General features: G+C 41.7%; 1 protein-coding gene across 1 annotated transcript in view; it reads left to right on the top strand.

The window, feature by feature from the left end:
* Positions 1-13776, top strand: part of LOC100550595 (uncharacterized) — an 80059-nt gene that overhangs the window by 44961 nt on the left and 21322 nt on the right. Inside the window, 8 exon segments of the mRNA XM_085228411.1 lie at positions 3310-3357; positions 5029-5073; positions 5605-5655; positions 7816-7848; positions 8617-8664; positions 11053-11109; positions 12303-12383; positions 13456-13500. Of these exon segments, the coding sequence (XP_085084537.1) occupies positions 3310-3357; positions 5029-5073; positions 5605-5655; positions 7816-7848; positions 8617-8664; positions 11053-11109; positions 12303-12383; positions 13456-13500 (408 nt within the window).

Genomic DNA, 13776 nt, shown 5'->3' with positions numbered 1-13776 from the left:
TTTTCAAACGCTTCTATGTTGTTTAATACTCTATCCACTCAGTTTAAAGTCATGATCTCTTCTCAGTTCCCCTCTCACAGCTCTAAAAGGTGGCTTAGCTAATGATAATCAGAGCTGTAACGGAGGTCACCTGCTATATAACAAAAGCTTGGGATTTTCTTTTGCTGTTCTGTGATTGCAGCACTTGAATTGTGCAGTACACAGAAAGAGAATAGCTCTAAAGAAATTTCACAGGGGGAGAGAAAGCATGGATTTCTTTAAGCCTGCTCATTTTCCGCTATACTGAATGATTTTTATCCTAGTTTTTTGAATTGCTTGCTGAGTGAGAAATGTGTCCCAAAACCACAGCCTGCTTGTGTTGCTCTGGCACTCCTGGGCCCTCACTGCATGTTTCCCTGGCTTGGATAGCAGTGTGTGTGCTTCTGGAAATGCTGCTCTCTTCTCCAAGTGCATATGTGTATGAAGGCAACACTGAAATCATGCTCTCATGCTTAATCCTGACTTGGTTAATTTGATGACAAACCCATCTTACTCTTGTATTTATTTCTGAAGTTGCCCATGTACTGAGTGAATCAAATTAACGTCTTCCTGTGGATCAACAGGCTATCAGTGTATCAATCTCCTGTATGGGAGCTAATTTAATCTGCTGGTACGTATGCAGCCCCACAGGAGACAAAGAAATTCTTTTCTCTTGGTGTCCTGACATGGATGAGGAGATAAGTGGGTTAGCTTCATGGCATCCCGTAGTGAGTTTGCAAATCGAGCAGTTTCACTGGCACTTAGTGAACAAATCTGATCTGGAATTCTCTCTCAATGGTATTAATGTCATTAATTATTGAATTTTAATATCAATTTTCAGGGTAGAAGAGAACTTGAGTCTGGAAGAGGTATCCAGCTAAGTGATGGAGGCGTTTTTTCACTTTCCACTCCCAGCAGATCCCTTATGGCAGAACAGTTGACTTAAAGAAAGGATTGGGAACTGTCTGGAGTAAAATAGCTGAAACTTCAGATGCTACTGGCTCAGTCCAGCATGAGATCTGTTGTTTAGATTCAAATAGAAGTGGTCTCTAGGCTATTGCTTTCATTAATGGTTTTCTTTAGGGGATGTGAAACATGTAGCTATGTCACTTCACATGGATGGAGAAAGAGACAGCCATACAAGTCTTTCAAGGAGTGCTTCCTCATCTATCTTCTGCAGAACTGAATTCGGAAGCCTGTGTCAGAAAGTAAGCATTGCCAAGGGCAGGCAGTATGAAATATTAGTGTACTTATGGGCCTTTCCTATGTGTGAGAAAGGGCCCTCTGTCTTTATATTGACTTTTTAGGATGCTTTCTTTCCCCTTGGATGTGTGTAGGCTTTTTTTGTTTGTGTTTTTGTTTTAATTAAATCAACTTGTAGCGTCAGAAAATCTTGCCCATTTTTCCTTTGGGAAAGAGGGAGCCTCTAATAAGGCTTTACCTGATCTGATTTACCACAAAGCATAATCTGTAGGTCCTGCTCTCAAACACAATCCTGACCAGCTGGAATTCATATAGCTTTAAGAACTGGGCTCACTTTCAGGATGTGATTTACATAAACCTTAATTTTACAACATGCTGTCATACGTATTTTACTTCTGCCTGGAAACAACTGGTCCAAGCACATACAAGGAAGTATGCAATGCTTGGAAAAACAGTAGTTATTATAATACTCTCTAATTCATGTAGTTTAAGGGAGAAGTTTCACTCAAGTGCAGCTTGGCTAGGCATTGCAGTGAGATTCTGGAGTATTTGTGCACACGCTGAGATGCTTTGCAGGAACAAGAGGGGAAGGCATCCATGCCCTCGTAGGAATGTGATTAAGTGTCTTAACTGTTGTCTCTTCTCCTTTTTCCAGATATATGTGTGTATGCTGTTTAAACCTGCAGTGCAGTAGATTTATTTCACATTTTTCAAATGTCTGATCTCAATACTTACTTTCCAGTATTTCTTTTCTGAAAAATTTCAGCTTAGAACTGATAGCATTCAGTCTTTACACAGTTCGGGTTTTCCCTGATGTCCTAATGCAGCAACTCTGTGCATATTTTACTTTGTAACAGGCTGTCTTCTCTTCAGAGCTATTAAGGTGAAAACCAAGGTGGCCTGAAGGTGAAAATAATTTTGTTGAAAATAATTTTGTTCCCACTCTGAAGTGGGAATAAACTGATGCAGTATCAGAGAGCTCAGACGTTTCTTCTGGTTTGTTACTAAATAGAGAGTGGGGTTTTGGGGTGCAAGTCAAGATACATTAATACCATCGAGTGTCTGCAAAATGCTGAGCTCAATGAGGAAGAAGATTCCAAATTTTGTCATTAATGTTTTACCTGCTCATGCTCTGCTTCCTCGAGCCTCTGGAAAGCAGGCAAGTATAGGCACTTTTTCCCCCCACAAATACACAAACCTCAAAATACATAACCTAAATTGTTCTAAAATACATCCAATACTTCCTTGAGCAGGATTTCCATTTGCCCATTACTGTGCTTTAGCCTGGTGATTTTCCTCACACTGGAATGTTATGGTTGCCGTTATAAATGTGAGCTTCCTGAGATTAGATTCCAAATGTGTGCTTGGGAAGGGTGGAAAATCCTGTTGAACTTGTTGATCTTCAGCAATTTGCTGTCTGCTGGGAATGCAAGGTCAGTGGGAAGTGCCAAAAGTTATGACCTGCAAATGAATTCAGGTAGGACAGCCTGCTAGGGAAACGTATGACATGGTACTAAAACACAGAGACCTTTCCAACCTTGCTGCTCTGGTATAAAGGATTCTCAAGGCTCTGTTCTACCATCAGTGCCAAGATGATCAAAATACAGGCAAAAATGAGATCCACGGAGTTAAGAAAACAATAAGAATACACAAGTTATTTACATTTTATTCAACTTGTCTTCCCAGTTTGACAAATCTGTACAGTGAACACAGTTTGACAGCATTTTTCATCCTGGAAATGTTCTGTGTTCAGATCCCTTATAACGAGTCTTGACTTAAATGGGTCAGAAATTCAAGACTCATTATGCTCTTTGCTTCTTTCCCTGTAGTGCTGTTTGGTTTTTCTTTTATGCTGCTGAGCAATAAGGAGCTGTGTAGGGGTCAGACTGTCCTGGTGAATGCTCCTATCCCTGTGCTGGGAAGTTTTTCTGGGCATCTGCTGCATCAGACATGGCACCCAATGGATCCCGTCACTGGCATGGCCATGAAATCTGCATGTGTGAATCTGTGTGCACTGGCAATGCATGACTAAGTGTTCAGTGTTTGCCTTTCTCATCTAAATTCAGTTTTTCCCTTTTCTGTCTGTAGAAATATTATGGTCTGGATACTAAATGGGGTGACATCGAGCAATGGATGGTAGGCCTTGATCAACATAGTTAATCAGTTTTTATGTGTTGAAGTTTTGTGCTTGAGACCACACCGCATAGTTGTTTCCATACATTGGAAATATGCTCTTAGCACTCAGGCTCTTGCAATCCACATCAGCACCTGAAATGAAGATTAAATCTGGTATGGGTTTGGTTAGAGCCATCTCTTTTTGCAGACCTCTATATCCATCCTAGCACTTGAAGATTGGATGAGCATGTAGACCCAATAGAGCCACTAATGCAAGGAATATATATATGTATGTATATATATATGTGTGTGTGTGTATATGTATATGTATATACACACATATATACTCTCTATTTCTTGTGGATTTTGCAACAATTTGAACTTCTTCAAAGCTGTACTCAGGTAAATGCTGGGCAAATTTTATCTGTGCTTCTGCTGTTAGCTTTGACCATTCCAGATGCAGTAGTAGTGGGACTGTGGCAGTGCTCACCTTTTCCGGTCTTGGATTTCATTAGTTGCTAAGCTGCTAGAGTTGGCTTAGCAACTTAGACACAGATGTGGCCGTTAGCAGAATCAGTCTGTTTTAAAAGCCATAACATGAGATGAAAGGACTGCTGAAGGGCTGGAAGACATTTCCTTCATATGTCTGTCTGACATAAGTTCGTGACATCGCTTAGCAGTGATGCCGGATGAAAACTATTGTTCCTTGCCCTTGTGGCCTTTCTCTACAATTCCAGTGGTGCATGCTGTAAGAGGGACAGTGGAACAGCTGACAGCTGACTTCCAGTCTGGAAGATAACTTTTCCATGATAATTAACTAGCATAAATACTGGTTTGCTGCATCCCCGCTTAAAACCTGCTGTCCCAGGGAGCAGCCAGCCACTCAAGATGCTCCAATCATACAGATGAGCCATTTAGTCTCTCCACATAGAATCATAGAATAGCCTGGGTTGAAAAGGACCACAATGATCATCTCATTTCAACCCTCTGCTGTGTGCAGGGTCACCAACCGGCAGACCAGGCTGCCCAGAGCCACATCCAGCCTGGCCTTGAATGCCTGTAGGGATGGGGCATCCACAACCTTCTTGGGCAATCTGTTCCAGTGCCTCACCACCCCCTGGGTGAAAAACTTCCTCCTAATATCTAACCTAAACCTCCCCTGTCTCAGTTTAAGACCATTCCCCCTTGTCCTATGACTATTCACCTTCATAAACAGTCGTTTCCCTCCTGTCTGTATGCTCCCTTCAAGTATTGGAAGGCCGTACGGTGAACTCTACGTTACAAGTAATTCCTTTGCTTAGAAATCAGCTCACCTCTGAAAACCATCAATTCCAATGTTGAAACTACTTTTTTTTTCCCCTGTTTTTTGCCACTTTCCCCAAATTCCATGTCAAATCCGTTGACTGAACTGTAACACATGCTACAGCATTTGCACAACCTCTGTCCCACAGAAGTTAATGATGCTGTGTTTCAGGATGCAGATGCTTTTGTAACGCGAAGGGGAAGTAAGCTGGGGTCAGAGTGAAGGGAAAGGGGTTTTCTGATTTGACAAGACGTCACCTCCCGTTATTTGGCTTAACCTTACTGACTCCAAAGTGCTCTGAAGTTTCCTTGTTTCTTTCTGAACGCACTCTGGTGGTGGACCTGTCCTTTCAACGCTTCACTCTTTGTTTTTCTCTGCTGCCTCGCTAGGAAGACAGTGAGCGCTATTCACGTAGAGCCCGAAGAAATGCCTCGGTTAGTATGTTGTGCTTTTGCTTTTCCTTTGTAGCTAGGCATTGCTCCTTCATTACACAGACGAGAGTAAAGCAGTTCCTTTTCAAAAAGAGAAAAAGCCCACAATGTTCCCCTCCCCCCCCCCCCCCAACTGAATAAAGCCCCAAACCCACATCCTGGCTTCTCTGCACTCTCTCCAATCATTCTGAAGAGCTCTTGCGAATGTGCTAAAATAAAGGGGTGGGGTGGAGGATGGGGAAGTAACCTGCCTGGAGTGTGTAACATTCTTATATTCAACTGTGGGCTGCGAACATAAAGTTGGGAGTAGCCAAGCAAGTTTGTAATTTGTCCTGTAGTAAAATGCTGACTGTTTCTTGGGCAGGATACGACTTAATTTACTTTTTGCTTGGAGTTTAATGCAATTCTTTTTAATTCTCTTAAGTTTTTTCCTTTCTTTCTTTCTGTCCCATCAAAGCTCCCCTGCATTTACATCACTGCCTGTTGTTTATGTTCATTTCATTGTTTTCTTGTCTTTATACTTTCTTTTGATAGGCTTCGGATGAAGATGAGCGCATGTCAGTGGGTAGCCGTGGAAGCCTGAGGGTTGGTAAATCGTACAATTTAAGTGTGCATGTGTGTGTACTGAAGCTGCTGTCCTCCTGTACCACAGAGTCATTGTTCTGCACCTTTTCTAAGTTTCTGCAAACATCTTCCTTCCAAGGTCATGCTGTTTTCTGTGCTCGAGGCATGTGTTTTTGCACTGCTACATTTAGACCAATAATTCCTTCAACCCAAGGTACTCTCTGATTTCTACTCACTGTTGAGAAACGTGAGCAAAGCTTGTGATGCATACCCTTCTGGTTAATGCTGCTTACTGTTTTGTCACAGGAAGAACTTAGCCAAAACTTCAGCCTGTGCAGCCATTTGTGCCCTGTAAGCTCCCTTGATTGATTGTCAATATGGAGAATTGGGGGAATAAAGAGCCACACTGAGTTCTCGGGAGGGATTAGTAGGGCAGCTGGTGCCTCGGTGTACCACTGCTAATCTGTAGAAAAGCCTACAACACTTTTTCTCCAACTATCAGTACAATGTTTGTCCATATAATACACGTGTACAAATCTTTACTTAGAGTAAATATAATCAGCTCTTGTAATTGTGGGGCTAGTTAAGCAGTTTAGCTCTTAGCAGCTAATGCTGCTGTCTCAGTTTGTGTTGATGGTCTTTCAGAGATGGTCAGAGCCCACTGCTTTTGGGATCTGTGCGAAGTATTCAGCTGGCAACACAACAGGAACAACAACAGGGCAATGGAGGGAGCACCCAGCAGTTCTGAACACAAATCAGCTGCTGCCAGTTTGTTATGGAGTCAATTGTGCCTAAAACAGATGTGTTTGAGAATAACTCCATCTTCCGCTGATGCTGTTCCCAATTTATCATTGGTACGAGTTAGATGATTTAGGATCTCCCCTGCTGTAGGAGATGGCCCATAAATACCCAGTACTTCCGCAAAGAATGTCCTTTTCTGACAGGACAATCTGGTTGAAGCTTTACATCCCGCTATTTCCGATGATGTTGCACAGACTCCCCACTGCCCCCATAAGGTAGCATTCTGTGAACATTCTTGTGCAAGACATCTGACAATTGGGGCATGCAGAGGAAGGGCTTTGACTGAGCCTGGTATATCTGAAGGCTTCCTTTCCTCATCCAGTGCCACTGGGATTGGAGGAGAAAGGATGAAATAAACCTGCACGTTATTTAGCCTGGTTGGAGAGTTACCCTTATGCTTGATGTAGGTTTTTTCACTTGAAATGAAGTGATGAGAGTACACACTGATTGTTTTCCTAATGTGGGTATGCAGCAGCTTGTTTGAAGTGTGACCACATCTGGTTGTGAAAGTTTGGCTCCTGCTGTGTCCATGTAAAACAAAGAAATAACTGAGCAACTACAAATTGAAAGTTACCTCCAGGGACATTTGAGCTACTTTAACATGAAGGAAGCGCTGTCTGTGTCCAGTTCATAAAACTCAACAGTGACTGCTCTTCATTTTTGGATATGTAAATACTATCTCCTTACTATTTCCATTGTGATTGTCGTTCAAGACTTTCCCTTTCTGATAGCTGATCTTGTATTTTTGGCACTCTGGGTCACTGTGGGGCTGGTTGCAGTAGGAATTACTCTTTGAAGCAGTGATTCCTTTCCAGCCCTCAACGTAGGCTGCACCAGAGGTGTTGCTTAGAGCACACCAGCCAAGTGGTTGAAGCTCTGCAGCTGGGCTGTGCTGCAGCCAGTAGCCTGTGACTTACAATGCTATCCCTAGTGCATCTGTGCCTCCTGCAGGGAGATTGTCAGCTGCAGAGATTGGACATCTTTAGTAGCGTTTCCGTGGCTCATCCTGAAGCCATCAATAATATCATGCCTTTCTTGTTTCTTTCCCATGCAGTTTTTCTTAAGGAGGCTCAATAACATCAACAGTGTTTGAGACACTGTTTTCCTTCAGTCTTTACTGCAAGTGCCTTTGTTCCCCTGCTTCTCAGCTGGCTCACATCCGAGACTCCAGCATGTAAGGCTGCTGCCATTAGTCACTCTGGACACAATTTGGGCACGTTTCCTTGCTTTGTCTACTCAACAAAGTTCCCAGCTTCTGGCTTTGTGCATCACCAGAATTATTTTTGTGGGATTTTCATCTTTTAGGGCATGAAGGAGGTTGATTGCCATTGTTTGCTTCACTGTTTTCTGTTGTTGTTCTGATTTCTGTTCTTTTGACAGTCTCATGTGGAGTATGCCAGCGCCTATCCAGTGGTGAGAATAGCCTGAAAGTTACATTGTGTGTTTAAAAACTAACTGTGGGGAAAAAAAAAAAAAAAAAAAAAACTAACATCAAGTGTGATAGCTCATCTAAGGTGAGGGATGAGCAATAATACTCGACACAGGATGTTCATTGACTGTATTGAGGTAGATCTGCATCTCAGGGACACAGGATGGACCTAGTTGGGAAAATGAATGCTGGGACTTGAAACTCAGTTTTTAAAATCTCCTCATGCTGTTAGCTGTCCTGGTCTGTGCCAGTACTGTGTCAAATGGGAGGTCTGTCTGTTGCTTCAGCAGAGAGCAGTTTTACAGACTCTAGCTTTTTTTTTTTTTTTTTTTTTTTCACTCTTCTTCGTTCCCTGCCCTATTTCAGATTAGGAATGCAATGAATCTATTTGAGTGACCTATATACAGAAATAGTCCAAACACATTTGAATTTTGCATGGATGTATTGATGTAGTAAGTATAGACAGCTGGTAGCTCAGTAAATTGACTTAATCCAGCAAGCATGAATAATTTTAACTGTAGCTACTAAATTTAACAATGCTATCATCACTTTTAACAATATTCTCTAATAACTGACCATTTGACTTTGAGATTTGATTTTTTTTTTTTTTCATATATGCTTACTGAGCCATGTTCTATAGAGCTGGAGAAATGCTGAACTGATGGATTTGCTCGATGCTGTGCATGCCTGGCTCTGGTGTGTGCACGTAAATTCACTGATCTTTTCACCCTGCATTCTTAATCTCACTGCAGGCTGGATTAGAAAATGAGAGGACCAAATGGAAGAACTACTCCAAAGCAGTATGTATCTTCACTGTCTGGCTGAGGCTTTTGTATACAAAAATGCTGTGATGAGACTAGAGAAGCAAGTACACTGGCTGTAAGGTCACCAGCCCAATGTCAAGGATATGGTGTAACTCTCAGGACTTGCGTCCTCAGGAATGCCTAGAATTGCTTTATTTGCGTAGCATGAGCCAAAGGTCTGTGTCAGTGTTGTACATAGAGAGCCTCCTGAAACACTCAAAATCTAGCTCAAACTTCAATATTACACATGTAAAAAAGGTAAAGTCGATGGTAAGTATGTGTAGTAAAGACTGAATCTTTTCACCTAAAAGAAGTAGAATTTTTTTCATGTATGAAAGTAGTAGCTTAGTAACTTCATTTACAGCTTCATTTGATTACTTAACAATTGGATAATGCTTCAAGAGCACAACATTTGCATATTAGATGTATATTAGCTAGAGGTGCTGAAGCTTTTGATTAGAAATAATATCCAGGGGGTTGAGGGAGCTTGCTTCCATCCCACATTGTCTGATCATTGGTAGCACAACTCTTGGAGTTACTTTCAGATAGGGATGTTAGTTATCCAGTACAACACATGGCATGTTATGAATGACAGCACTTCCAGCCAGGTACTCAGCGTGCTGAGCCAGTGAAACACCAGGAGAACTCAGCTGCCTGCGTTTTGGAAGGAAATCAATCTAATGATGTGCTTTCCTTTAACGCAGTGACACTTTGACACTTCTTTACTGTAACTTGGTAAACATAAGTGTTTCTCAGGAAACCTAAAGGCATTGACCTTACCTGGAATTGCCCTACTAGGACCTGCACTGCAAAGCTAGATCTACATGGAAGGTAAAGAATAGCACTCAGGATGTCAGCTGAAATCTCATGGGGAGAGATTCAAGGAACTGAGAGAGAAAAGGATCAGTTCATAGTTCTCTCTAGTATGCCATCCTGTTTGTTTCAGTTTTCATAAAGGTTTTGATCAGATGCTTAGCATAAAACAAAGGTCTGCAAGATCTGATGAAATTCATCCTGCAAAACTTTGACTGGAGCATTTGCCTTTGAAAATGTGAGCTGATGAAGTCCCTGGAGAGGAGGGAACAGTGGTCATAGTAGCAAAGGAAATGACCAGAACTGTAATGCTTCAGTTTGAAATCTAAAAGATAATAGGGCAAATTAAATTAACTCTGTTGAGAAGTGCCTTATTAACAGCGATAAATAACCTGGATTTGTGAAAAACGAATCATGGCAATTCAATATAATTTCCCAAAGCAAGGTAATTATTAAAGAGCAAAAAGGAGAAGCATTAGATGAAACTCTAACGTGACTCCAAGGATTTTGGTGTGCTTCTGCTAAACATTCTTGAGTGAAACCTTTGCCACGATCAAGTTCTTTTAAAAGAGATGCAGTTAGTTGAAAAATAGCTTTTGGAAAAACTAGCAGCTGGAAAGGATCTCATCTGGGCTCTTCCCAACTAAGACAGCACTGTCTGCTTATCTGTAGAAGTCTGTAGCGCCTGGTTATCTGCATATAGAGAGCAAGGAGGTATCCTGGAGGTTGGAATAATAGGTAGATTTGTTTAATGTTATTCTTTTCCCTTAACTGTGTAGTGTATGATATCTCTTTGGCTTGAAAATGGGTTCAGAATGGGCTTAATGACTTGAACTGTCTCACTCTGAATCTCTTATTCACTCTGAGCATGTCTGTGTTTTCTCCTCTCAGAGAAAACTTACGCGCAGCAACAAGGCAGTGTGTTGAGCATGAAGAGGACAGCTGAACCAACTAAAACCCCTTGTAGTCTTTGTGTTGCCTTGCCAAGCGTGGGCAGGTGGTGGATGGTCGCTGGCTGGGATTCATTTCGGTGTAGCTGGGGAAAGCCAAAAAGATTTCATGTATCATTCTTTGTCAGCTAAACAGAATTTCTTGAATATAAACTTAGGATTAAGTTCTTAGCTATAATCTGCTGCTTTTTAAGGTTTTCAGCTGCCAGGAATATAAGTAACTACTGTGATATATTTATTGTACTCTCCCATCCTTTGTGTTTCCTTTTCATCCTCTGTTCTCTTTACAAAGAGTGTGAAAAGTTATAAGTGTTACAGTGCTATAATAATGGGGGAAGCAGAGGTTTTTCTTAACAAGAAGAAGAAGAGGGTCAAAAAGGCAGGCAGGAGTATCCTTGACATTTTTTGGCTGGTTTGCAGATAGTGACGGACACAAAAGTGTTCACATCCTCGTGTTTGAAACCCTGACCTAGTTCTGCACTTGTGTTCCTGGTTTAGCTTTGAAAATTCCTCTTTCTGCTTTTGCTTTTCATAAATGATGGCTGTCACACAGACTTGTCTGTTGGGTCTGCATCAGTTTCTCTCCTTTTCTTTCCTTTTCTCCCCTTTCTTTCCATAACAGACCAATGGTTACGAGGAAGACGTGTATGGATCGTCCCAGAGTAGAAAATCTAGCAGGGTTAGTATATTGTATGATTTATATTGCTCTAAAATCTGTTGCTCTATTTAATGGGATTAAATCTAATTAGTGAATTCTTTTGTGTGGTGAAGCAGGTTTTTCCTGCCTTGCATGTTGCAGGTTTTGCAGTTTCTCAGATGTAGAGGTGCAGCAATAAGCTGTTTAAAGAAAAAATAAAAATAAAACTAGGCCAAGAGTGAGAAAGGAAGTCTCTGCATTTGATACAAGTAGAACTTGGAAGCCGGAATTGCTTAACTTGTAATCAAAATTGGGTAAAAGTTGAACTGTAGCAAGAAATATTTTGATGGCAGGGAGGGTTTGCAGGCGCTGTCTGTGCAGGTGCTGCGTATCAGAGCTTGTTTTGCAGCCTGTGCAGTGCACTCACATCGTGCTGTAAGGCTGAGACTCCCTAGCCTGGGAGTAGTCAGTGTGCATTTGCACATGAGCAGTGCAATTGGCCTTTGGACTTTCCCAAAGCGTTTGCTGTTTATCTGAAGTGTTTTGTTAAGCAAACTTGTTTGTTTTATAAATTATGTAGAGGTTCTGGAAGTTCCCACAAAGGTGAACATCCAGTGAAAGTGTTACTACTAAGCTGTGTGATATCACCATTGATGTACTACATTGCTAGGAATATTCGTAGAAAAGCTTACTAGGAACTCCACTGTGTGTGTGCATATGGCTTTATACATGTGGCCTATATATGTTGGTAAGAGAAGATGAAATACTGTTGCTTAAGCCATTAAGAAACAGCATGTCCTGCTGCTGGCCCTCTTGCTGAATTGTTGGGAGTTCAAGAAGCCTTACGTAGTGCTTCTAATGGTGTTCTTGTTCTTCCAAGGCACATTCCAGTGCAGGAAGAGCAAAATGTGTGTAAGAAAGTAATCCAGGGAACACTGCTCGGTTTCCATTGAAATGATTGAAAATCCGCTTGGTATGATAGGGATAGAAGAAAGACCTTTCATTTTAGTCTCTACCTCACAAATAGAAAGGATGAACCATTTTCACATGTCCTCTTACCTTGAATGCAATTTCCTTAATGCAGTTACCTTTTTGTATCTGTGATCACATGGACTTTTCAGTGTTCTTAAGTTCCAGTGTTCTTCCTAATGCACGTTTTATTTCCCACTTGAAGGGGTTTAAAGTCATGTTATTGAGTTCTCAAGGGCTTTTTTTTTTTTTTGGAATTAATGCAGGCTTCATACTACCCTGATCTGGGTCTTCACAACAGTGGCTATGCTTCCACATCTCAGTCTTCTTCCCAAAATGGAAACTGGGTCTGTTGTCCACTGGTTTCGCCTGGCCTGTGCTTCTCATTCTGACTTCATTTGGATAATGTGACCTCTTGTATAAGAAATTAATCTGCAGCAGTTGTCAGGAGTTGTTGTAGCTCTTAGTGAAATTGCCACAATCAAAAAAGAAAAATCCCCAAACCAAAAAAATCTTTTTGTTTTAAGATTGGAAAGAGTAATGGCAAGCCATTTTCACGTGGGCAGAAATAGTTTTGCTTTGGTGCTCCTACCTTTCCAACGGTTACTTTTCTTGCTTTTGGCCTAAACTGCTCTGCAAAAGTAAGGGAAATGTTAATTGACTCAAGTTCTTCAGGCAATTCTGTTTGCCTGAAGTGATGCTGGAAGCAAAATTCCAAAGCTTTCCAGTACCCTGAGAGGTTGCATTGTCCTCTGCATGCGGATGGAGCTGGGCAGCAGCATGCTGCTACTCAAGCAGTGTTCCGAGCAGGACAAGGCAGTGTCACCGTGCTCCTGACAGCTGGGGGGTGGCACCGGGCCTGTGAGCTGGAACTGCTGCTGGAGCATCACAGCAGTACGTGCCTGCTGCCCTGAGGTGTGCAGGTGATTACTAACGGTGCTCTGACTCAGGTAGTCATAACTTCGTCCTGAATAACTGGGATTTCTCAGGGCTAAGTGGCAACACACAAAAGGTGGAACACTTACTATGTAGAGCTTAAAATATTTGTCTTTGCACTTAGCTCTGTTTCTGGTTTTGGTTGAAGTGAGGAGAAACACCCTTTCTGGCTGCTACACACAAATGTGTTGGGAGATGATTACAATAACCTAAAATTAAATTATGCTCTTGTGCTTCTCTCTACTTTGGTGTCCTCCCTTCCTGTAGGAAATGCATGTTTGCTTGGTGTTCTCAGTCTTGAGAGATGAGATCTAATGCTTTTATGTATCAGACAACTAACATTCTTTATACTGGGTTTCCTTCTGTTGTAGTGTAATAATCCTAACCTTTTACCAAGGTTGTGAATTCTGCTATAGGCATCCTTTTTTTGTTGTTGTTGGTTTCATTTTCTATGCCAAAAAGTGTTGTGCTTGTCTTCCTCAGCCCTCCTTGCTGTACAGTGATGCCCTGCCAGCCAGAAGTTACAGGGTTTGTTGTACTAACACTCAAAGTACAAATACTGAAGCCACTCACTTCCAGCCATGCACATACTGTCTTTCACCTCTGTAGTTCTTGTTGGCTCCATTTCTTTCACATTCTGGTTTAACCTGTCTGATCCATGTGTGTGTGATGCTATTTGTACATCAGACTTGCTGATCCTTCCTCTTGCACCCATTGGAATTACACAGCTGCTGCTCGTGGAGTTGTGGAGCTTCTGTGGGTTTCACTTGGGATGCAGGCATCTTTGTTTTGGTGTACCCTCGG

The sequence above is a fragment of the Meleagris gallopavo genome, chromosome 7 (genome assembly GCF_905368555.1).
Source record: "Meleagris gallopavo chromosome 7, MGAL_WU_HG_1.1, whole genome shotgun sequence".
Classification (NCBI taxonomy): Eukaryota; Metazoa; Chordata; class Aves; order Galliformes; family Phasianidae; genus Meleagris; species Meleagris gallopavo.
This window is presented reverse-complemented; position numbering and strand designations above follow the sequence as displayed.